The sequence below is a fragment of the Gopherus evgoodei genome, chromosome 6 (assembly GCF_007399415.2).
Source record: "Gopherus evgoodei ecotype Sinaloan lineage chromosome 6, rGopEvg1_v1.p, whole genome shotgun sequence".
NCBI classification, from domain to species: Eukaryota; Metazoa; Chordata; order Testudines; family Testudinidae; genus Gopherus; species Gopherus evgoodei.
Genome location: NC_044327.1, coordinates 1,061,224 through 1,086,664, shown reverse-complemented (window position 1 = coordinate 1,086,664; position 25,441 = coordinate 1,061,224). Strand labels below are relative to the sequence as shown.

The 25,441-nt window shown below is 46.7% G+C and overlaps 1 protein-coding gene across 3 annotated transcripts in view; it reads right to left on the bottom strand.

Annotated features, from left to right (window-relative positions):
- The window catches only part of TMOD1 (tropomodulin 1), a 94,276-nt gene that overhangs the window by 7,583 nt on the left and 61,252 nt on the right, over positions 1-25,441 (bottom strand). For all 3 annotated transcript variants that reach the window (XM_030566167.1, XM_030566168.1, XM_030566166.1), the window contains exons 6-9: positions 9,356-9,486; positions 6,291-6,398; positions 5,815-5,958; positions 4,851-4,995 (exon numbers count right to left, since the gene is read on the bottom strand). In XM_030566167.1, the coding sequence (XP_030422027.1) occupies positions 4,851-4,995; positions 5,815-5,958; positions 6,291-6,398; positions 9,356-9,486 (528 nt within the window). The remainder of the gene's footprint in view (positions 1-4,850; positions 4,996-5,814; positions 5,959-6,290; positions 6,399-9,355; positions 9,487-25,441) is intronic.

The following is a 25,441-nucleotide window of genomic DNA, read 5'->3' as shown; positions in this document are numbered from 1 at the left end:
CGACTCCTGCAAGCCTTTACATTGCTTCTAAAGGCTGCAGGAAACTACGCATCTGTATTGTAGTTTCAATGAATTATTACTCCGAGTTCTGTATTCATATGCCTAGTAAGGAATCTATTTGTCAAAAAAAAATTTCCTCAATCTTTTTTGTTGTCAGTATTGTCACAGACATAATTGTTGACAGGTATTTTGAAAAAAATTACCAAAATAATTGAAACTGGTTTGATTATATTGGGTTATTTTGACAAATAAAATATGCAAAAATTTACAGAATTTCAAAATATTGTGTGCTGAGATTTCCATGTTTTGGTACAGAATCCCCCAGGAGTATTCTGTGTAAATGCAACATATTATTACACTGCTATGCGAACAGCAGATTAGCTGGAGACAAAATCCAGTCCATTTGTTTAAAAACCTCAACAAGTTGAACACATACACAAAGTAATATACAGAAATCTGCATGGAACAGAGAGCACCGAGTCACAAATTAGTGCTTTTCAGCACCGCAGTCCTTAGTCTCATTTAGAGGTGCCCTAATTCAGTAGCTTTTTTAATTGAAGTAGACTCACGTTGTAAAGGACACAAAAAAACTTCAGGACCAGACTTCAAAGAGAAACTGCTGAGCTTCAGTTCATCTGCAAATTTGACACCATCAGCTCAGGACTGAACAAAGACTGTGAATGGCTTGCCAACTACAGAACCAGTTTCTCCTCCCTTGGTTTTCACACCTCAACTGCTAGAACAGGGCCTCATCCTCCCTGATTGAACTGACCTCGTTATCTCTAGCTTGCTTGCTAGCATATATATACCTGCCCCTGGAAATTTCCACTACATGCATCTGAGGAAGTGGGTATTCACCCACGAAAGCTCATGCTCCAAAACGTTTGTTAGTCTATAAGGTGCCACAGGATTCTTTGCTGCTTTTACAGATCCAGACTAACACGGCTACCCCTCTGATACTTGACAAAATGGTCAGACTATGCTGGTGAACTACGTTAAGAGCAAAATACATGGCTCCAGTTTATTGCTGTTCATTCAAGGCAGACATTTGTATGGTAAATCTTTTCCCAGGCACCTCCTCTTAGCCAGTCTGTCTAGGGAGTTGTATGTTAATTTCATCCTTGTGTAAGCTCACTAGAAACGAGGTCGGTTCTTTTACTCGTGTTCCAACAGGCTCCATTGGGTAGTCTTCCAGTTCAGCGTGAGAGGCTGTCGCCAAGCAACTGTCAGTCAGCTAGTGCCTACAGCACTGCCCAGATGAGTGAGAAATGATGGGGAAGTACTGTCAGCACATGCAGTTCTGTTAACTTCAGCTGGGGTGCCCAGATCGAACTGGGAACAGAATTTGGCCTTGTACCCTAAACACACCCAACAACAGACCTGATTCATTCCAAAGAATGTGCCAAACTTGTCAGTCCTCAGAGCTTGACTCTTCTGCTTGTCCTTTCCCCATTAAAGCGGGGATGGAAGCAGTGTTTGTAAACAGGTGGCAGCCCAGGAAAGCGAAGGGCTCTGCTCATAGACTCATAGACTCTAGGACTGGAAGGGACCTCGAGAGGTCATCGAGTCCAGTCCCCTGCCCTCATGGCAGGGCCAAATACTGTCTAGACCATCCCTGATAGACATTTATCTAACCTACTCTTAAATATCTCCAGAGATGGAGATTCCACAACTTCCCTAGGCAATTTATTCCAGTGTTTAACTACCCTGACAGTTAGGAACTTTTTCCTAATGTCCAGCCTAAATCTCCCTTGCTGCAGTTTAAGCCCATTGCTTCTTGTTCTATCATTGGAGGCTAAGGTGAGCAAGTTTTCTCCCTCCTCCTGATGACACCCTTTTAGATACCTGAAAACTGCTATCATGTCCCCTCTCAGTCTTCTCTTCTCCAAACTAAACAAACCCAATTCCTTCAGCCTTCCTTCATAGGTCATGTTCTCAAGACCTTTAATCATTCTTGTTGCTCTTCTCTGGATCCTCCAATTTCTCCACATCTTTCTTGAAATGCGGTGCCCAGAACTGGACACAATACTCCAGTTGAGGCCTAACCAGCGCAGAGTAAAGTGGAAGAATGACTTCTCGGGTCTTGTTTACAACACACCTGTTAATGCATCCCAGAATCACATTTGCTTTTTTTGCAACAGTATCACACTGTTGACTCATATTAAGCTTGTGGTCCACTATGACCCCTAGATCTCTTTCTGCCATACTCCTTCCTAGACAGTCTCTTCCCATTCTGTATGTGTGAAACTGATTGTTCCTTCCTAAGTGGAGCACTTTGCATTTATCTTTATTGAACTTCATCCTGTTTACCTCAAACCATTTCTCCAATTTGTCCAGATCATTTTGAATTTTGACCCTGTCCTCCAAAGCAGTTGCAATCCCTCCCAGTTTGGTATCCTCCACAAACTTAATAAGCGTACTTTCTATGCCAACATCTAAATCGTTGAAGAAGATATTGAACAGAGCCGGTCCCAAAACAGACCCCTGCGGAACCCCACTTGTTATACCTTTCCAGCAGGATTGGGAGCCATTAATAACTACTCTCTGAGTACGGTTATCCAGCCAGTTATGCACCCACCTTATAGTAGCCCCATCTAAATTGTATTTTCCTAGTTTATCTATAAGAATATCATGCGAGACCGTATCAAATGCCTTACTAAAGTCTAGGTATATCACATCCACTGCTTCTCCCTTATCCACAAGGCTCGTTATCCTATCAAAGAATGCTATCAGATTAGTTTGACACAATTTGTTCTTTACAAATCCATGCTGGTTATTCCCTATCACCTTACCACCTTCCAAGTGTTTGCAGATGATTTCTTTAATTACTTGCTCCATTATCTTCCCTGGCACAGAAGTTAAACTAACTGGTATGTAGTTTCCTGGGTTGTTTTTATTTCCCTTTTTATAGATGGGCACTATATTTGCCCTTTTCCAGTCTTCTGGAATCTCCCCCGTCTCCCATGATTTCCCAAAGATAATAGCTAGAGGCTCAGATACCTCCTCTATTAACTCCTTGAGTATTCTAGGATGCATTTCATCAGGCCCTGGTGACTTGCAGGCATCTAACTTTTCTAAGTGATTTTTTACTTGCTCTTTTTTTATTTTATCTTCTAAACCTACCCTCTTCCCGTAAGCATTCACTATATTAGACATTCCTTCAGACTTCTCAGTCAAGACCGAAACAAAGAAGTCATTAAGCATCTCTGCCATTTCCAAGTCTCCCGTTACTGTTTCCCCCTCCTCACTGAGCAGTCGGCCTACCCTGTCCTTGGTCTTCCTCTTGCTTCTAATGTATTGATAAAAAGTCTTCTTGTTTCCCTTTATTCCCATAGCTAGTTTGAGCTCATTTTGTGCCTTTGCCTTTCTAATCTTGCCTCTGCATTCCTGTGTTATTTGCCTATATTCGTCCTTTGTAATCTGACCTAGTTTCCATTTTTTATATGATGCCTTTTTATTTTGTAGGTCACGCAAGATCTCGTGGTTAAGCCAAGGTGGTCTTTTGCCACATTTTCTATCTTTCCTAACCATCGGAATAGCTTGCTTTTGGGCCCTTAATAGTGTCCCTTTGAAAAACTGCCAACTCTCCTCAGTTGTTTTTCCCCTCAGTCTTGATTCCCATGGGACCTTACCTATCAGCTCTCTGAGCTTACCAAAATCCGCCTTCCTGAAATCCATTGTCTCTATTTTGCTGTACTCCCTTCTACCCTTCCTTAGAATTGCAAACTCTATGATTTCATGATCACTTTCACCCAAGCTGCCTTCTACTTTCAAATTCTCAACGAGTTCTTCCCTATTTGTTAAAATCAAGTCTAGAACAGCTTCCCTCCTAGTAGCTTTTTCAACTTTCTGAAATAAGAAGTTGTCTGCAATGCAGTCCAGGAACTTATTGGATAGTCTGTGCCCCGCGGTGTTATTTTCCCAACATATATCTGGATAGTTGAAGTCCCCCATCACCACCAAATCTTGGGCTTCAGATGCTTTTGTTAGTTGTTTGAAAAAAGCCTCATCCACCTCTTCCACCTGATTAGGTGGCCTGTAGTAGACTCCCAGCACGACATCACCCGTGTTTTTTACCCCTTTTAGCCTAACCCAGAGACTCTCAACACTCCCATCTCCTATGTCCATCTCCACCTCAGTCCAAGTGTGTACATTTTTAATATATAAGGCAACACCTCCTCCCTTTTTCCCCAGTCTATCCTTCCTGAGCAAACTACACCCATCCACACCAACATTCCAGTCGTGTGTATTATCCCACCAAGTTTCAGTAATGCCAACAATGCTAATCCAGTTCAGGGCAGCAGCAGCCAGGGCTTCCCAGCACTAACCCTGCCAACTACGGCTTAACAAAGCACATGGACTTGCCAAACTCCCCAGCACTAGAGCTCACTGCCTCTGAGGATCACTGGAGATCCTGTTCAGTTAAGGCCAGATTCTGCCACCCCTGCCCTGCACAGCATCTTACTCTGGGCCAGAAGCCGATTGTCTTACTCACGCTGCGCTCTACTCCACCATCAGCCCCAATGACCGAGTGGAACTGCTGGTAGAGCCTGGTACCCCTCAGCAGGAGAAAGCAGGAGGAGAACCAGGCTCTCCCCTAGCAAGCACCAGCCCCTTCCAATTCAAGTGGGTGCTTCCCTAATTCAAGTGAAATTTCACCTGACTTGTTTATTTCCTTGAGTGGTATTTCCATAGATTCTCGGTCAATGTGCCCGCCGGAGAGCAGGAGGGGAAATATGCACCAGCTACATTCACAGCTGATGGGAATTCCCGCCAAGCACACCTCCGGGGAGCGCCAGCACCGCGGGGAGCATGGAGAATGCATGTGAGCAGCGTGCAGGCAGACTCACCAAGGTCGTTGTTGTTCATCATGGCGTTAGATGCACGAAGCCGGGGACCTTGCTGTGTAAAGTGATACCCGAACTTCAAAAGGGAGCTGTTTTTTTCTAACATGTTTGCAATCTCCATTTCCACCTTGTTGCCCAGCGGCTGGCTCTTGGTTAAAAGAGAATGGAAAAGCAGGTTACAACTGAGGGCTTCCCCATTATTTCGGTCTTTGATCCCCTGACTGTCTCCTGCTGACTCTACATTTCACAGTGCCAGCCAACATTGCACAGGGCCTCCCCCCGGCCCCCACTGCCCAGCCTTGTGGAGACAGCAGACTCAGCGGAGATGGGGGTGCACTACCGAATCTGGGTCCATCGCTCACCTTGGCACGCCCAGGGATCTTGAGTGTTTGGATCCTGGGCTTTGCAGCTTTTCAAACATTTGTTTTATTGCTGTAAAAAAGTCACAATCTGCTTTCTTCAGAAAAAAGATAGGGGCCTAAGTCTCCGCAGAATTCTCCAAAAGCCTCTCCACAGAGGACTATAAATGATGGCACAAGGGCACTGGATGAAGCCTGCAGGATTTTGTTTCCATTATGGCGGGTCCAGTGCATCCAGTGCACCATGCAAACGGGCAGCTTGCGAGATCAGGCCCTAAATTATCTTGTCATTTGTTGGCTGACTAATACTGAATCATCAGAGAAACCTTGTATAGTTTTCACTATGAACACAAGGTCCAAAACCACAGGCAGTCAGCAGGGTATGGACCCAGAACCTCAGGGAGTTACTCCGTTAGCTGGCAGTAATCCTCTATGTGGACTAGACACTTGTCAAGCCTGTTATACATACTATCCCCCCCAGCAGTTGTTGGTTTTTTAGAGTGATTGTCCAGAAAAATCAGGTGAGCCCCCGCACGTTTTCTGATACAAGGCCCCCCAACAGAATATTTTTTAGTCAGTCTATGAGGTCCAGTTGGGATTTGTTTTACCTGGTTGTCAATTTTGAGCTCGATCAATGAAGTATTGTGCTGGAGTGCTTCGATCAGAGCCAGGATCCCGGACCCAGAAATGAAGTTGGATTCCACATTCAAGCTTTTCAATACACCATTGGCTTTTAACATCTCAGCCAGTGCCTGCAGCCACAAAGGGGAAAGCATTGGTACTGAACAATACATAATAGGAAGAGTGGCCCAGTGCGCTAGCCTGGGACTCTGGAGACCTGAGCTCAAGCCCCTGCTTCTCCACAGACTGCCTGTGACACCTTGGGCACGTCCCTTAGTCTCTTTGTGCCTCAGCTTCCCATCTCTGGCATTTTTCATACAATATAAATGTACAAAAAAGGGCACCAAGATTTTTTTCCTTTGCAAGTTGCTTTAAACAATTCCCCTTGCAAGACAACAATTCCACTAACACCCTTCCCACAGCAATTAGCCTGTCATCACACACAGCATGGCATGGTACTTACATAGGCTACAGGGTCATTGCTTCTTGTTCCTACTATGCTTAATTTCTTTACATAGGAATTATTCTTCAGTGCTTCAGCATATGCTTTTAAAGTCGGTATGGGAATATTCTGTGAAAAGAAGGCCCAGACAGAAAGTCATCTTTATTCAGATTCCCAGTACACTCCTTAAACAAATATTTTATAAGGGGGCGTGCACTAGGTATACGAAATACAAGCAGCTTTCTTTACAGTGGAAATGGCACGACTGGATTATTTAGGAAGAGGCAGAAAGCTAAACCTAGATTGTACAGTAGTGCTTGTAGTCCAGCAATGGTCAGCATGGCCCAAGCAGCACAGGAATGACTCCACTCTGATCCCAGCGCTGCAACTCATTCACTGCCTGGATTTGAGCAAGTCACCTCACCACATTGTCAGATGAGGCCAATTGTCACCGGCTCCTCTCCCTGGGCATTGTGGCTAAGAGTTACAGAGTGCTCTGAGTAGGTAAAGCACTGGGTATACACAAGTTCTAATATTGCTATCGCACTGCACCAGCCACCGCCAAGTCATGGCTGGGAAATAATCGCCTTCCTCAGGCCTGGATTCGGCGAGCGGGCCTGCATGGTGCTTATGCTGGAAGGCTCCACTTGCAGGATCACAACCTGACCCTGACAGTTAAGCAGCTCATGGAGGGGCAGTGTATCCTCAACTCTTAGAATCAGGCCCATTCTTCTCCCTCCCTCTGTCACTGGTAACTCTCAGGGGAGAACTAGGAGAGTTTGGCAAGCATCTGTGTGCCCGTTCCGAGCTCTCACAAGCCAAGAGTATTTCTTTCCCATTCAATACTTTACAAACCCTTTTCAGACTCTGATAACTTCCAAGTGACGCTTTAAAATTTCAAACTGATTATTTCCATAGTCCTCAATGAGGAGTGCTTCCCCTGGATCAGCTGGCGGGATATAGCTTGAACACAACTACACGTGAGCCCATCTGTGAATAGTGCAGTCATGTATCTTTGGCCCATGTTTTCAAAAGTGGCACTTCATATCATTAGTCCAACTAGAGACACCTCGAGAGCCCCTGCCACCTGTGAGTCAGGCTCCTTTCCAGGGGTCTCAAGTCGCAGCCCCAAGTCACAAGTCACTTTTGAAAATGCAATCCTTTCTCTATGGAACATGGCAACTGCTGGATGTGCACAGGTGCCAGGGTTTTAAGGCCTGTTAATGGCACCAGCACTGCTAGCTGCACACACAGGAACTCATCTGCATTGATCTGAATCCATAATCACTCAAACACATACAGAGGGCGTAGGCAGGCAAGGAAGGGAGCTGAAGCCATTATCATTCAGCTGGTGTGTATGTATTTGGTGCTGTGTGCGCATTTAAAATATGACCTGCAAAGCCGTGCATGCGCCCTGCGCCATGCGCCCTGATTTGCTTCTTTACGGGACATCTGTGGAAAAAAGCAAGAGCTAGCAGAGAAGAGGGGGTAGTTCTGCTTGTTTTAACTTGCGTATTTGGTTTTACCTTGCATGGTTGGACTGGACTAGAAAACAGGAATGGGTGCTTCCCCGGCCACCAAATGAAAATAGCAACGAAGGCATGTTGCCCACACACAGGAGTTAAAGAGAAGTTAACAGAAACTAAGTTTGTAACTGCCTGACTAGAACTCCTTTCCCTCTCCTTTAGCAGGTTTAAGGAGAAATACAAGAGTGTACAAGCACAATTTCTTGTCCTTTGCACGTCATCTTTAATGAGAAAAGCCCAGAGAAAAGCCTAGATTTGAATGAGCCATGTCAGGTAATGTAGAACGGTGGTTTCTCACCGCACCTTTAACTTCACAGCCATGCACAGATGCCTATATGAGCTCTTTCATTACAAGCCATACCACATTGTTCAGTACCACACAGCCTTTGACAGACAATACAGTATCATTAGCACAAGAGGGCAATGCGAAACACTGTCTTTTGTGTAATTAAATTACCAGCCCTAGTGTTACGTCAGTGTAATTTTTCTGCACAGAGTTTTACTAATCAATTCCTGCAGTGAGGCAGCTAATGTCAGGGGCGGCTCCAGGCACCAGCACTCCAAGCGCATTCCTGGGGTGGCAAGCTGCGGGGGGCGGCCTGCCAGTCACCGTGAGGGCGGCAGTCAGGCTGCCTTCAGCAGCATGCCTGCGGGAGGTCCACCAGTCCTGCGGCTTTGGCAGCAATTCGGTGGCGGTTACGCCAAAGGCACGGGACTGGTGGATTTCCCACAGGTGCGCCGCTGAATCTGCGTGACCAGCAGACCTCTCACAGGGGCACCGCCGCCGAATCTGTGTGACCAGCGGACCTTCCAGAGGCGCACCGCCGCCGAATCTGTATGGCTGGCAGACCTCTCACAGGCGCACCGCCACCAAATCTGTGTGACAGGTGGACCTCTCACCGGTGCACCGCCGCCGAATCTGTGTGACTGGCGGACCTCTCACAGGCGCACCGCCGAATGTGTGTGACCAGTGGACCTCCCGGAGGCACACTGCCGAATATGTGTGACCAGCGGACCTCCCGCAGGCGCACCGCCGCCGAAAGCCACCTGACTGCCATGCTTGGGGAAGCAAACTACATAGAGCCGCCCCTGCTAACATTGACCTAGGGACTCAGTGTGTATTATTTTGAAAGATCCTTGCGCTGCCAGTCTTGCACTGTTTGTACATGACATGTAGCCACATGCACTGCTAGGTTTCCCTGTAAATACAATGCAAACCCAAAGCACGGTATTTTTTCTGACTGTAGGTAGGCTCTAATGACAGACTAGGAAAACCCCTCAAAAACATCATAAAACAACTCAAAGCCAGATTCTGATGCCTAACTTCTGTTGAGCGATGCCTTATTCTGCAAGCAGCCCTGTTGATTTCTACATAAGCAAGGAGTTCAGCATCTAGCCCTAACCATAACTGTCCTTTTGCCCATAGTGGCCAACACAGGCTGCTGTGACAATAACCTATTCTCCTGCACAGCAAGGTGTGCCTGGCCTTTGTTCTCTAGATAGCACGCACCCTGTCTCACTGTGAAGTGTTAATTGCAGTAGGAAGGGGAGGCTGAATACCCTAATATTATTAAGGTTGACTTCCTCGAGTTTAGGGTCATTGTTCTTCACTCGTTCCAAAGTTTCTTCTACATCTGTTGAATTGGGTTCTTCATCGGGAACTGGTTTATATTGCGTTGGCTTAATCACACCTGCAATTAAAAAGCAACATGAAAAAGATCAGATGGGGTGAAAAGACACTCTAAGTTTTGGGCTGTTTTTTTGCTGTCATAAAAAGGACACGAGGTCAGGAGGAATCAACTGGTTGATGAAGGTTGTAACTGAAGATATAAGGTCACTTAAGTCATCTTCATCTGTCATGTCTGTTTAGACTGTAAGTTTGTCAAGGCAGGGACTATCTCTTACAGTGTATGTATTGGGACTGAACCAGGGACCCCCATCGCTAAGAGCTACTACAGCCCCTCTGCATCTGGGGGCAGTAACAACTCACATCCTGTGAGAATTGGCACAGACGACACCCTACAACACAGACTTATCAGTGGGTTAAATACATATAGTGCCTAGCGCAAAGGGGCCCTGATCTCAGTTGGATCTTGGCTGTAACATAAGGAGAGGTTACTTACTTGTATAGTAACTGGAGTTCCTTGAGACGTTCTCTCTCTATGGGTGTTTCATGTTAGGTGTGCATGAACCTGTGTGCTTGTGATAGAAGATTTGTGGTGGCTGTGTGTGGGGTCCGTGCCTATGCTCTATAGATCCTAGTGCCCCAATCTGAGGCATATGGGAAGGACAGACCCTCCGCTGCTCCAATTCCTTATCACCCATGAAACCTGGCTAGAAGCAAGGACTCCAAAGCAGAGGGGAAGGAGGGCAGACAGCGGAGCACTCATACAGAGAGAGCATCTCAAAGAACTCCACTAACTGCATGTGACTATCAGGGTCCTGACACCCCAAGGGGAGAACAGGGTCTGAACCCCAAAGAATAAGCTGTTGAATCAGCTGGTTTTATGCAACTATAAAAGTGAATCAAGTAAAGTCTTTTATGAAACGGTCTGAACTTGATGATCATTAGGAGACTTGTACACAGCCTGGGGTTCTGTATGTATTTATGTAGATAGATTAGTATGCTCATGGCTGGCACTGTGACACCAAGTACACCTCACAGCAGGAAGCGGATCCTCCCTAGCTAGCTGTTCACACAAAACTTAGACCTTGTCTGCAGTACAGAGTTTTTGTCGGTAAAAGTTACGCCGCTTTAATTAAACCAGTGTTGCATGGCCACACTATGCTCTTTGAGTCGGTAGAGCGCATCCACACTCACAGCTCTCGCGTGGACACAGAGCAGGTCACTGTGGGTAGCTATCTCACTGTGTAACTGGCTGCAAAGTGCTCTGGCAAGGGTTTGCAATGCCCCAAAGGGCAGGCCCAGCGTCACATGATGCAGGTTTCTCAATCCCATAATTCCACTAGATTGCCCTGTCATGGAGTGTGGGGGAGTCTGGTCCTGCACCCCTCTTCCTGGGACCCACAGTGACTCTCAGCCAGCCAGTAAAACAGAAGGTTTATTGGACAACAGGAACACCGGTTACAGCAGAGCTTGCAGGCACAGTCAGGACCCCTCCACCGAGTCCTTCTGGGCTTTCAGGGTGCTTGGATCCTAGCTAGGATACCCTGAATTCCGCCCACACAGCCCCAAGCCCAAACTCAAACTGCTTCCCTCCTGCCACTCCCTTCCTTTGTCCCCTTCCCGGGCAAAGGTGTTGACCTTTCCCCTCCCTTACCTAGCTCAGGTTACAGGCCCTGCATCGTCCATCCCCTAAAGTCCTCCCCTGCTCTCCCACTCCCCACACAGACAGCCCCTACTCCATCACATGCCCGTTGCTTTTCGACTGAAGTGTGGGGTAGGGAGAGGAGGGGGTGAGTCTGTGATAGGGAGTGTGCGTGCATCTGTGTGTGTGTGTGTGTGAGAGAGAGAGAGAGAGGAGTGACAGAAACAGTGTGCGTGTGTTGGGGAAGTGTGTGAGAGATTGTGGGGGAGTATATATGTCAGAGAGACAGTGTGTGTTGAGGAAAGGTGTGTGCTGGGGGACAGTGTACTGGCACGCTGTCTCTTTAAGTTCATACAGCAGCCAGAGCAACCAATCCTGGGGGAGAGGGACTCCCTCCCACATCAGCCCCTGGCTCTGCCCAGCACAACAGTCTCTTCCCCACAGGGCAGCAGCCTGCTCAGCTCCAGAGGGTGTCCCACAATGCCCATCCTGACCTCTCTGGTCAGCAGTTCAAACTCTGCTGCCCTGCGGCCATATAAACAACCACCCCCTGCCCTCATTTAAAGCCCCATGAATTTTTAAAATTCCGCTTCTTGTTTGTGCGGCATGGAGAGCTCACATCGCATCTTCTCAGCTGACCATGGCGGCTCCGTGCTGCAAACCGGGTCCGTCTCCCACTTGGACCAATGCAGAGCTGCTGGATCTGCTCAGTACTTGGGGAGAGAAGGCTGTGCAGTCCCAGCTGTGCTCCACTGGAATTCTGATACCTATGGGCTGATTTCTCATGGCTTGTGTGAAAAGGGATACAATCAGGACACAGAACAGTGCAGAACGAAGATAAAGATGCTGAGGCCAGCATACCAGAAGGAAAGGAAGGCAAACTGTCACACCGGTGCTGTCCTGAAGGCCTCCTGCCTATTCTAGAAGGAGTTGGACGCATAGGCGCCAACTGCATGGGTGCTCCAGGGTGGGGTGGAGGTGGAGCAAGGGTGGGAAGAGGCAGGGCGGGGGTGGGGACTTGGGGGAAGGAGTGGAGTGGGGGCGGGGCTAGGGGCAGAGGGGTGTCGAGCACCCATCGATGGAAGCAGAAGTCGATGCCTATGGTTGGATGTTATCCTTGGCGACAATCCCACCTCCATTGCCAAGAGCACCATGGATGCTTTGGTGGGGCGGGAGGTGGTGGAAAGGTGACCTAACTCAGAGGATGAAGTCATGGATGAGGAGGTGGAGTTAGGGAATTATATGGCTCCCACAGCAAGTTTGCCAAGTGGGCTGGCCAGTCAAGAACTGTTCTACCCTCTGGAATGATCTAGCCAGTCCCAGCACTCCCACTCTGGCACGCAAGAAGCAGGAAAGGAGACCGCTGGTAAGTGGGTTTTTTTAGTTGATGGTGCTCATGATGTCCAGCTTTCATTTGCTTTGTGTACTGCAGAAGTAGGTGAAAGGACAGAAATGTACCAGGCTGGCTGTGTTTCTGTGCGCTGGACATTCTCCTGTGCAGCTAAGCAGTGCAGTGGAACGGTGCATTGATGCACGCTGAGATTTCACAGGAATCTTCCAGAGACATCACTAGGAAACTTTCCTGGAGGTACTCGGTAGTCCTTTGTCGGAGGTTCCTTGGCAGAGCTGTTTTATTCCTTCTCCCATTGAATGAAACTTTCCTGCGCCACTCGGCAATCACTTGTGCAAACAAAAGCTGCACACAGGAGAGCAGCATAGGGACCGGGTCGGAAGCCGCAAGCATGCAGCAGTTGCAGCCTTGCTTCCTTGGTTACCCTCAGGAGTGAGATATCTGCTTCAATGTCCCCCGCCTGTGGAAAAGTGTTGGAGAATTTACAATATTGTCCCTAGTCACCTGCACCACAACGCTTTCATAAGCACCACTGCTGTTTACCCCAGGTAGAATGCCCCTCCCTGCCCTAGGGCTAATCTCACCGTGCCTGGCATGTTCACCAAGATGTGTTCTTGCCAAGGGCAGTGAGAAAGTGCTTGTATGTTACAAGGGGTGTGCTAAACTGCAATGATTCAATGCTGTGCATGAACTAACAATCATGCTTCTGTGTATTGTTTCTTGTGCTTCTGCAGATGCGGCCTTCAGGGGAGCCCCCTACACACCAGTGGAGCGCTTCCGCCAGATAAGAAAGCGGCTAAGATGGAGCAAGGAGGACATATTCCAGGAGGTCCTGCAATACTCTGATGCAGTAAAAAGGGAACACAGGGAGTGGAGAGAAATAGAATGGCAGGAAAGAAAAGAAAACAGAACTTTTTCTTGGATGCCACTAAGCAGATGATAAAAGTAATGGAGGAGCAAACAGAGATGCTTAAGTTTCTCATAACACTGCAGTCACAATAGGTGCACGCCTTCCCTCCCCTGCAGCACATTCAGAACTGTTTTCCATGCCCTCCCCCCAACTCCACCCATGCATTCCCTTATGCTTTCCAGGCATCTCCATTTTCCATTCATTCCACCCCCTCAAACAGCTTTCAAAATGATAGCTGGACCTATGCACAGCTCTGACAGTCTGCCCTTCCATGGTCCCTTCTTTTCCCAATAAGCGTTTGTGTGTGTGTTGATTGTTTGTTTAGTAAAAATAAAGAATCTGAAAGATAATTGCTCTTTATTTATGTCCAACAAATTGAGATAGCAGGCAGCAGCAAGACATACACAGGCAGTTTAATCCTCTGCTTACTGAAATCCTAGACCAGGAATCATCACAAGTGCTTCCTAAGAAAACTCGATTTAATGAATCATTGCAGTTTGGTTCTCATTCTCAAAGTGTTGTCTCAAAGCTTCCTTGACTCCAATTGCCCCCAGTTGTTCCCCTCTAATAGCCCTGGTATCAGACTGCCAGGCGCAGTGCATCAGCAATCCATCTCTGAGCAAACCTTTCACTCTTACCCTCACAAATATTATGCAGTGTACAATAGGCGGCTATGACCATGGGAATATTCTCCTCATTCAGATCTAACCTGCCAGAAAGGCATCACCAACACGCCTTTAATCTGCCAAACACACATTCCACAGTCATCCTGAACCTACTGTGGAAGCGCTCCCTACTGCTATCCAGGTTTCCCATTTCAGGCTTCATGAGCCATGGGAGTAAGGCAGTGGTTCCCAAACTGGGGGTTCTCAGGAAAAAATTCTCTAATGGTGGACAGAGCTTCCCTAGGGACCCCGGGCAGCAAGGGACCAGCAGCTAAGCAGATCAAAGCAAACTTATCCATCACACAGAAGAAATTTAAACCTCAAGATTCATAAGAAATGGAAAGACAGGTGGATATTTTTTGAAGTATTTAAAATTAAATAGGCAGCTAGTATTGTTTTAAAAATTATTATGAAGAACAAGTTTAAGCTTTGTTGTGTTGTTTGCCTGGACTGCTCAAGCCCTGAATGCTTGTGTAGGAGGAACTCTTTGATTTGGCTTCTTAAATATCTTCATGCTGTTTCACATCTGATAATCCTTGATGAAACACAGGAGCCTTGTCTTATAACAGGTGTGATGGGGCAAGGCCAGATGGCTACAGTAAAGTACTGAGAAACAGGTATGTTAGCCCCAGGCTAAACAAATCCCTAGTACCCTGGTAACCAAATGGCAGTTGCTCCAGGTTATTCAAGGCACCTGGGGCCAATTAAGATCTTTCTAGAAAGCAGTGGAGATAGCTACATTGATTAGAACACCTGCAGCCAATCAAGGCAGGCTAATCAGGGCACCTGGGTTTAAAAAGGAGCTCACTCCAGTCAGGCAGGGAGGAGCCAGAGCAGAAGGAGTGTGTGTGAGGAGCTGGGAGCAAGAAGGCAAGGAGCTGAGAGTATACTGCTGGAGGACTGAGGAGGACAAGCGTTATCAGACACCAGGAGGAAGGTCCTGTGGTGAGGATAAAAAAGATGTTTGGAGGAGGCCATGGGGAAGTAGCCCAGGGAGTTGTAACTGTCATGCAGCTGGTGCAGGAGGCACTATAGACAGCTGCGATCCACAGGGCCCTGGGCTGGAACCCAGAGTAGAGGGTGGGCCCGGGTTCCCCCCAAACCTCCCAACTCCTGATCAGACACAGGAGGAGTTGACCCAGACTGTGGGTTCCACCAGAGGGGAAGATCACTGAGGTGAACAAATCCGCCAATAAGCGCAGGACCCACTAACGCAGAGGAGGAACTTTGTCACACAGGCTTATTCAAAGTGATACAAGCTACGAAAGTGAAAAGAATGTTGCCATTTTCATAATGTAATAAAAATACTACAGTGACAAATAATAACAATAGTGTGTAATAAGCATGTCATAAAAACAAATTTTATATTTCCAAGATCACTGCTTTTATAATTTATACTCAGGTGAAGAAGAAAATACCTAGAAATATTCGTTTTTAGGAGGCGATTCGCAAGACTTGACATTTTATTGAAAGGGGTTCACAGATTGTTAAAGTTTGGGAACCACTGGAGTAAGGGGCATGCTAATCTCCCAGGACCACAATGGGCATTTCAACATCCCCCACTGGAATCTTCTGATCTAGAAAGAAAATGCCTGCCTGAAACTTTCTGAACAGGCTGATTGTGATTCTTTTATTTTTTACTTTTTAAATAAAGTTCTTCTTTTAAGAACCTGATTGATTTTCAGTGTCCTGAAGACAAAGGGTCTGGTCTGTGCTCACATTGCTAACCAATTGGTCTATGCTCACATTGCTAACCAATTGGTTGGTATATTATTCTCAAGTCTCCTCAGGCTTCCAAGTGACCTTTCCCTGAATGTTTGTTTAAATCACTTGGTGGTGGCAGCAATACCGTCCAAGAACAAGGAAAGGTATTTGTGCCTTGGGAAATTTTTAACCTCAGCTGGTAGAATATAAGTTTAGGGGTTCTTTAATGTAGGTTCCCACATCTGTACCCCAGAGGTCAGAGTGGGGGTAGGGATCTCTGACACTGGTGTTCCTGAAAATATGGGCATCATGCACCTTCTCGGACTATCCAGCGTTTATGTCCGTGAAACAGCTGCGGTGATCCACAAGCATCTGCAATACCATGGAGAAATACCCCCTTTTATTACTGTACTCTGTTGCAAGATGGTCTGGTACCAAAATTGGGGTATGTGTGCCATCTATCAGCCCTCTGCAGTTAGGGAAATCCATTTCTGAAAAGCCATCCACTATTTCATGCACATTTCCAGGAGTCATTTCCTTTGCAGCAGGATGCGATTAATGGCCCTTCACAGTTGTGTTAAAGCAGCCCCAATAGTCGACTTCCCAACTCCAAAGTGATTTGTGACTGACCGGTAGCACTCTGGAGTCACCAGCTTCCACACTGCAATCACCACGTGCTTCTCCACCAAAAGGGGAGCTCTCATTCTGGTGTCCTTGTGCCGCAGGGCTGAGGTGAGCTCCGCACACAGTCCCAGGAATGTGGCTTTCCAAATCCGAAAGTTCTGCAGCCACTGCTCGTCATCCCAAACCCGCATAACGAGATGATCCCACCACTCAGCTCTAGTTTCACAAGCCCAAAAGTGATGGTCCACTGTGTGCAGCTGCTCCGCGAATGCCACAAGTAATCGTACGTTGCTCCCATCCATGTCACACAGCAAATCAGACAAGTCTGAATCCTGCTCAGTTAGGAACTTTATGATGAAATGCACTGCCATCCGTGATGTGTTAATGACATTTAACAGATCAGTAGAGAGCAATGCAGGATCCGTCCTTTCCCACAGAGATGGCAGGCAGGCAGTGAACAAAAGCCATTGAAAAAATCTGTGAACCAAAGCCAGAAGCTCATGGAATGCTGGAATAGAAAACAATGCATCATGGGATGTTGAGCCTACACGCATGATGCGCTGTAATCCATTCCACCAACCCACAAGTCCTAGCGGCATAAGGTGGTGATAGTTGCCCACAGTGCACTACTCTCACTGTCCATGCTAGAGCACCAAGTAGGGATGCTGACAGAAGGAGCATAGTGTGAACATGCAATAGCAATGTTATTATAGTGCGTTTTGGTCGTTGACATAACTTTTTTTTATGAAACTCTGACAGGGCCTAAGAAAGATGGCAATTTAGAACAAATTGATAAATTAAACAATAAGAAGTCACCAGGACTAAGTGGTATTCAACCAAGATTTCTGAAGGAACTCAAATGTGAAAATGCAGAACTACTAATTATGGTATGTAACCTATCATTTAAATCAGCTTCTGTACCAGATGACTGGAGGGTAGCTAATGTGATGCCAATTTTTAAAAAAGGTTCCAGAGGTGATCCTGGCAATTACAGGCCAGTAATCCTAACTTCAGTACTAGGAAAGCTGGTTGAAACTATAGTAAAGAACAAAATTGTCAGACACAGAGATGAACATAATTTGTTGGGGAAGAGTCGACATGGGTTTTGTATAGGGAAATCATGCCTCACCAATCTACTAGAATTCTTTGTGGGGGTCAAGAAGCTTGTGAACAAGGGTGATCCAGTGGATATAGTGTACTTAGATTTTCAGAAAGCCTTTGACAAGGTCCCTCACCAAAGGCTCTTAAGCAAAGTAAGCTGTCATGGGATAAGAGGGAAGGCCTTTTCATGGATCAGTAACTGGTTAAAAGATAGGAAACAAAGGGTAGGAATAAATGGTCAGTTTTCAGAATGGAGAGAAGTAAATAGGGGTGTCTCCAGGGGTCTGTACTGGGATCAGTCCTATTCAACATTCATGAATGATCTGGAAAAAGGGGTAAAGAGTGAGGTGGCAAAATTTGCAGATGATACAAAACTATTCAAGACAAGTAAGTCGCAAGCAGACTGTGAAGAGTTACAAAGGGACAAAACTAGGTGACTGGGCAAAAACAGCAGATGAAATTCAGTGTTGATAAATGCACAGTAATGCACATTGGAAAACATAATCCCAACAATCCAAATAAAATGATGGGATCTAAATTAGCTGTTACCACATGTAGTGGGGTGGCTGCCCTACTCCCTGAGAGAGGAGGCTGCCGCAGGCCAGTGGGCCTGAGCAGACCGACAGCCAATAAAAAAAAAGGACTTACAGGGGGCCAATAAGAGCTAAGATTGGAGACAGCCAATCAGGGCTCAGCTTGGCCCTATATAAAGGCTGCCCAGGAATGGAGCAGGTGGTCTCTCCCAGACCTTTGACAGGAGAAGGTCTATCTCCAGAGCTGAGAGACCAGCACCGTGGACAGCGCAGTATTGGCCAGGTTCAGGGAGCAGAAGGGAGCTCTAGCCCGAAGCCTGCCAGGCTGCAGGCCCTGAAGGGAATGGCCTAGCGGGTGCAAGGGGCCGTAGGGGAAGTGGCCCAGGGAAGTGGACAGACAAGGGGCGAGAGGGAGGACAGCGAGGCTGCCGCCAAAGGGTCCCTGGGTCGGGACCCAGAATAGAGGGCAGGCCCGGGTTCCCCCCTCTCTCCTTTGCAGTATACCCAGCCATTGGCTGTGGGGAGCAGCCATTACAGACTACGCCAGATCCCTGACAGGAGGGATTTGATTTTGGGGGTGTGGTTGGACATGGTGGCTGGGGCACAGAGAGACTGCTGATCAACACCCCCCCACCCTCGGAAGGGGGTGTGGATGGACTAAGGGGCACTGCCGGAGTCCAGTGGTCTGGAAGAGGACCTCGCAAGCTGGTGAGCGATGTGGGCTCAGACGCCAACCAAGAGCGAGACAACAGGCGGGACACCACCAGGAGAGGGCGGTCCACTGAACTGAGCTAATTCCTGGAGACAATCAGCAGGAGGCACTGGGTGGTGAGTCCCAACCTTGTCACACCACACAAGAAAGAGATCTTGGAGTCATTGTGGATAGTTCTCTGAAAACATTCACTCAGTGTGCAGTGGCCATCAAAAAGGTGAACAGAATGTTGGGAATCATTAAGGAAGGGATAGATAATAAGACAGAAAATATCATATTGCCTCTATATAAATCCATGGTACGCCCACATCTTGAATACTGTGTGCAGATCTGGTTGCCTCAACTCAAAAAAGATGTACTGGAATTGAAAAAGGTACAGAAAAGGGAACAAAAATTATCAAGGGTATGGAACAGCTTCCATATGAGGAGAGATTAATAAGACTAGGACTTTTCAACTTGGAAAAGAGACGACTAAGGGGGGATATGATTCAGGTCTATAAAATCATGACTGATGTGGAGAAAGTAAATAAGGAAGTGTTATTTACTCCTTATAACACAAGAACTAGGGGTCACCAAATAAAATTAATAGGCTGCAGGTTTAAAACAAACAAAAAGAAGTAACCAATGGAACTCTTTGCAAAGAGGATGTTGTGAGGGTCAGGACTATAACAGAGTTCAAAAAAGAACTACCAGTAGATAAATTCATGAAGGCTAGGTACATCAATGACTGTTAGCCAGGATGGGCAGGGATGCTGTCCCTAGCCTCTGTTTGACAAGCTGGGAATGGGTGACGGGATGGATCACTTGATAATTGCCCTGTTCTGTACCATCCCTCTGAAGCACCTGGCATTGGCCACTGTCGGAAGACAGGATACTGGGTTAGATGGACCTTTGGTCTGACCCAGTATGGCCATTCTTATGAATTTTCCCCACCATGAATCACCACAGTCTGCAAGAGAGAGGGTTTGAAGTGAAGGACATTCAGAAACTGAGGTCCAGTGTCTAAATGGGGTACTCTCCAGGCTATACTGAAGTCCCTCTGTGACAGGAGGCTTGCTGGGAAAGTGTGCAGAGGAAATAGGTAACTTACATTAGAAAAGGGAATTCGTCTAATACCGAAGCATAAGCCTGAAGTTGCAACTTTATGTTTATTTGGTTTAAAAACATGCTGTCCATGTTTGCTTCCCTTGCCAGTTCATCTCTGAATCTGTGATTTCACTATTAAATAAACTTTCTGTTTATTTTTACCCTGAACAGATCTCTGTCGTGCAAACTGGGCCAAAGTGAACTGAGAGCAGGTTTCACTCGTTCGGGGTGATGAACCAGAGGGGAAAAGTCCGAATATCTGGTAGTTAAGAACTGGGGTACACAGATTTGGGGATACTTGTGTCAGGCAAGAGTTAAAATTTAGCTAACAGCTAAGCCAAAAACCGCAGAACAAGCAGGAATGCTTCAGTAGCAAGGACACTGACAACTGTAAACAATTTATAAGCTTATATGGTTAATGCCCGCCCAGAAACTCAACTTTTAGGACAGAACAAACTCTCCCTTCACAGCCCACCAGATATCTGTAAGAATTCATTCTTACCCTCACACCCCACCTCCTTCCCCCACAAGGTAGTCATAGACCTTTGATGCAGTTAGGATGACCTCTATATGTACGTACTGTTCTTATTTTTATCTTTGTTCAGGGTTCTTTCTTGACTTGTAGCAATGTCTGTCTCTGCATGTACAGATAAATGCAAATGAATTGATAAAGAATGTACATAACTGGCCACTATGGCACCATATTTTTGAAGCTGCTTGTCAGTCTTCGCGGTACCATGAATAAACCCCCTTTAGTACTGTCTGTGCGTGTCTGATTCTTGGGGAAAAGAATCTTTTTGCCTAACACTTGGCACCAGAAGGACTGTTGGGGTCACCCTGCAAGGCATGATTAGGATGGTGGAAGCCAGGGTGGGACCGTAGGCTGGTACCCTGGGGACTGGTGTCAAGGCTGAGCCAGAGCAGCCTTAACATTAAAGCACCGAAAGATACAAGGCAGGGGCTGAGACATCCCTTACTGGTCTTGGTGATCCTCAAACATTACATGCAGGCCTTAAATTCAGTGGAGCTGTGTAGAGTGGTGCTCCAGTAAATATTTTCAACCCCCCTGGAGTTTTTATAGCATGCTGGGGTGGGGATGCGGGGGCTCCAGGAAATACTATATGAGAATATAAGCTCTGATTGCATTGTACTAGCAAGTATCATCTCCTTCTTCTTCGTGTAGTTATCTCTATGGGTGTTCCATTTCAGGTGATTCCCAAGCAGTGCCCACACTAAAGGGGTGAAGCTGAGGCAACGAATCTAGTACTAACTGAAGAACAACCACACCTAAGGCTGCATCTGCCCTGCAAGCATGAACGATAGTAAAGTCCACAGATAACCAAGTGGCAGTTTTACAAGTGTCCACAATGGACAATAATGATGGGTTGTGCTCTCGTGGAATGAGCAGTCACCCTAGCCAGGAGCTGCACAGCTGAGAAACTTTGTAACATGCTAAAATGCACCATAAGACACTTTCGATAATATTTGGATAGAAATAGGGGCTCCCTTCATTCTCTTTGAAAGAGACAAAAAGCTTAGGAGAAGCTCTGAAGGGCTTAATTCTCTTGAGGTAGAATGCAAGGGCTCGTCTCACATCTGGAGCCTGAAAATTAGCTTCTTCCCTTGAAGTGTGAAGTCTGTGCTAGTCTGGAAACTAAATGTCCTGGTTTATGTGTAAGTCTGATGAGTCCTTGGGCAGGAAAGGAGAATGTAGATGGAGTCACCTTGTCCCACTAAAAAAACTGAAGGGTGGATCTGCCATAAGGGCTGCCCTGTTAAAAGTGCACAGACAGGAGCACATCTCCTGTGGGGCACCCACAGTGACAACTTCTCTGAGAAGGAGTAATAATTTTCTGAGGAAATTCCCTGTAGCCATTGTGTTAAATGCAGGTGGAAGGGCGATACGGTAAAAAGAGTAAAAATCTTCTTGTATATTTTTCCTTTAAAAAATGTTAACAACTGAGGCTGAGGGAGGATCCTCCTTTCATTTCTTTTCAACAATGAGGTCCCAGCTACATGAAGAACATTGCTGGTGGCTGGCATGTGACAGGTCAGACATCATCACAAAGGCCAATCAGAATGTCTCTATGGACAAAGCCATATTCTAATACATAGTAACATGTCACCAGTTTGTTCCTCAGCCAATGACATTTCTATAATTCATACATGGGGCCAGATCCTCAACTGCTACAAATCAGCATCTGTCAAGGTTCCTTGCCCACTCTGAACTTTAGGGTACAGATGTGGGGACCTGCATGACAACCTCTAAGCTTAATTACCAGCTTAGATCTGGTTTTACTGCCACCACCCAAATCCTTTAAGAGTTATTTGGGAAACTCTGTCTATCTTCCCCCTGACTATCTCCCTCCCAGTAGCCTTGAGAGACATCTCCACCAATTCCCTGGTGAACACTGATCCAAACCCTTGGATCTTAAAACAAGAAGAAATTAACCATTCCCCCTGTTTTCTCCCCACCAATTCCTGGTGAGTGCAGATCCAACCCCCTTGGATCTTAAAACAAGGAAAAATCAATCAGGTTCTTAAAAAGAAGGCTTTTAATTAAAGAAAGAAAGGTAAAAAAAATCATCTCTGTAAAATCAGGATGGAAAATAACTTTACAGGGTAATCAGATTCATAGAGCCCAGAGGAACCCCCTCTAGCCTTAGGTTCAAAGTTACAGCAAACAGAGGTAAATCCTCTTAGCCAAAAAGGAACATTTACTAGTTGAGAAAACAAAGATAAAACTAACACGTCTTGCCTGGCAGTTACTTACAAGTTTGAAATATGAGAGACTTGTTCAGAAAGATTTGGAGAGCATGGATTGATGTCCGATCCCTCTTAGTCCCAGGAGCGAACAACCCCCAAAACAAAGAGCACAAACACAAGCCTCCCCCCGCCCCAAGATTTGGAAGTCTCTTGTCCCCTTATGGTCCTTTGGGTCAGGTGTCGCCAGGTTACCTGAGCTTCTTAACCCTTTACAAGTAAAAGGATTTTGGTGTCTCTGGCCAGGAGGGATTTTATAGTATTGTACACTGGGGCTGTTACCCTTCCCTTTATAGTTATGACATGCCTCCCAAATCACAGATAGTGTTGGACAGCCAGTTCCACCTTGGCTGTGATTTCTTCCTGTAGCTCTAGGAGAAAACAGAGTTAATAAAACACATGCAACTTTAGACATAGTACTGATTATATAATAAAACTAACAAAATGTCCCACATTCCAAGAACAATTTTTAACCAGTTGATTCAGGGAAACTTTCACGGAAGAGTGCGTCAGCCACTTTGTTAGAAGCTCCTGAAATGTATTGTATTTCAAAATCAAAATCCTGGAGAGCTAAACTCCACCAAAGAAGTTTTTTGTTAATTCACTTGGCGGTGTGAAGCCACCAGGGGCAGCTCTAGGTATTTTGCCGCCCCAAGCATGGCAGGCAGACTGCCTTCAGTGGCATGCCTGCGGGCGGTCCCCAGTCCCGCGGATTCAGCTGTACACCAGCAGGAGGTCCGCTGAAGCCGTGGGAGGTCCGCCGAAGCCGCAGGACCAGCGGACCCTCCGCAGGCATGCCGCCAAAGGCAACCTGCCTGATGCCCTCGCTGCGTCCGGCAGAGCCCCCCCCCCCGTGGCTTGCTGCCCCAGGCATGTCCTAGGCATGCTGGTGCCTGGAGCCGCCCCTGTAAGCCACTTTAGCGCAGCATGGTCAGTTTGTAGTTGGGAACGCCGTCCCCAAACATATGGATGTAGCTTTTCCAGTGTGTACACAATTGCACAGCATTCCTTTTCACTGATTGACTAGCGGCTTTCCCTCTCAGACAGTTTCTTGCTGAGAAACATGACAGGATGGAATTCTTGATCCAGTCCTTCCTGCATTAAAACTGCTCCCAGACCACGCTCGGACACATCTCTGGTTACTAGGAACAGTTTGTCGAAGTCTGGGGCCCTTAGCACAGGGTCAGACATGAGTGTCGCCTTAAGCTGGTTAAAGGCCTTCTGACACTCATCAGTCCACTGAACTGCATTAGGCTGTGTCTTTCTGGTCAGGTCTGTCAGTGGGGCAGCAATTTGGCTGTAGTGCGGTACAAATCACCTGTAATATTCGGCCAAGCCTATGAATGATTGGACCTGTTTCTTTGACTTTGGGATAGGCCACTTTTGGATAGCATCCACCTTGGCCTGTAGGGGGTTGATAGTTCCTTGACCCACCTGGTGTCCAAGGTACATCACTCTGTTTTGGCCTATTTGACACTTTTTAGCCTTAACAGTTAGTCCTGCCTGCCCGATGCACTCAAAGACGGTTTCCAGGTGCTCCAGGTGTTCTGCCCATGAATCAGAAAAAATGGCCAATCATCGAGGTAGGCAACTGCAGATTCTCCCAATCCCGCTTGGAGACCATATACAAGTCTTTGGAAGGTGGTGGGTGCATTTTGCAGCCCAAAAGAAAGCACATTAAATTCATACACCCTTGCATGGGTGATGAAGGCTGACCTTTCCTTGGCGGGTTTATCTAGCGGTACTTGCCAGTACCCCTTGGTTAAGGCTGATGTAGAGATGAACTGGGCACATCCCAATTTCTCCAATAGTTCATCTGTGTGTGGCATTGGATAGTTGTTGGGACGAGTTACAGCATTTAGCTTATGGTAGTCCATGCAAAAGCATATTTCCCCATCTGGTTTGGGATCTAGAACCACTGGAGATGCCGATGCACTGTTAGAGGGGTGGATTATACCCATCTGTAGAATGTCCTCGATCTCCCATTCCATAGCAGCTTGGATGTGAGGAGACACTTGATAGGGTGGGGTTCTAATTGGATGAGCATTACCTGTGTCAATGGAGTGGTATGCCCGTTCAGTCCGTCCTGGGGTGGCTGAGAACATTGGCGTGAAGCTAGTGCACAGCTCCTTGATCTGTTGTTGCTGCATACGTCCCAGGGTTATGGAGAGGTTCACCTCTTCCATGCCACCGTCACTTTTTCCTTCGTAGTAGACACCTTCAGGCCACTCAATGTCATCTTCTCCCTGGGCTATAAACTGACAAACCTTTAATCCTCTGGAATAAAAGGGCTTTAGAGAATTAACGTGGTACACTTTAGGCTTTAGGGTTGAGATGGGGAATGCTATGAGATAGTTAACAGCTCCCAGGCGCTCTTGGATCGTGAATGGCCCTTCCCATGATGCTTCCATCTTATGGGTCTGGAGCACCTTTAAGACCATAACCTGGTCCCCTACTTTGAAGGAAAGCTCTCTGGTATGTTTATCATACCAGGCTTTTTGCTCTTCCCGAGCCTCTTTTAGGTTTACTCCAGCAAGGGCTAAAGAGTCTCAGAGGGTGTTTTGTAGGTTGCTTACAAAGTCCAGAATCTTAGTTCCTGGAGAAGGCATAGAACCCTCCCATTGCTGCTTTACCAACTGTAATGGCCCCTTAACCTCATGGCCATACACAAGTTCAAATGGTGAAACCCCTAAACTGGGATGTGGTACAGCCCTGTAGGCAAACAGCAACTGCTGCAACACTAGGTCTCAATCATTGAAGTGTTCACTGACGAATTTACGTATCATGGCCCCCAAAGTTCCATTAAACCTCTCCACCAGGCCATTGGTTTGATGGTGATAAGGGGTGGCCACCAAGTGGTTCACCGCATGAGCTTCCCACAGGTTTTTCATGGTCCCTGCCAGAAAATTAGTTCCCGAATCTGTAAGG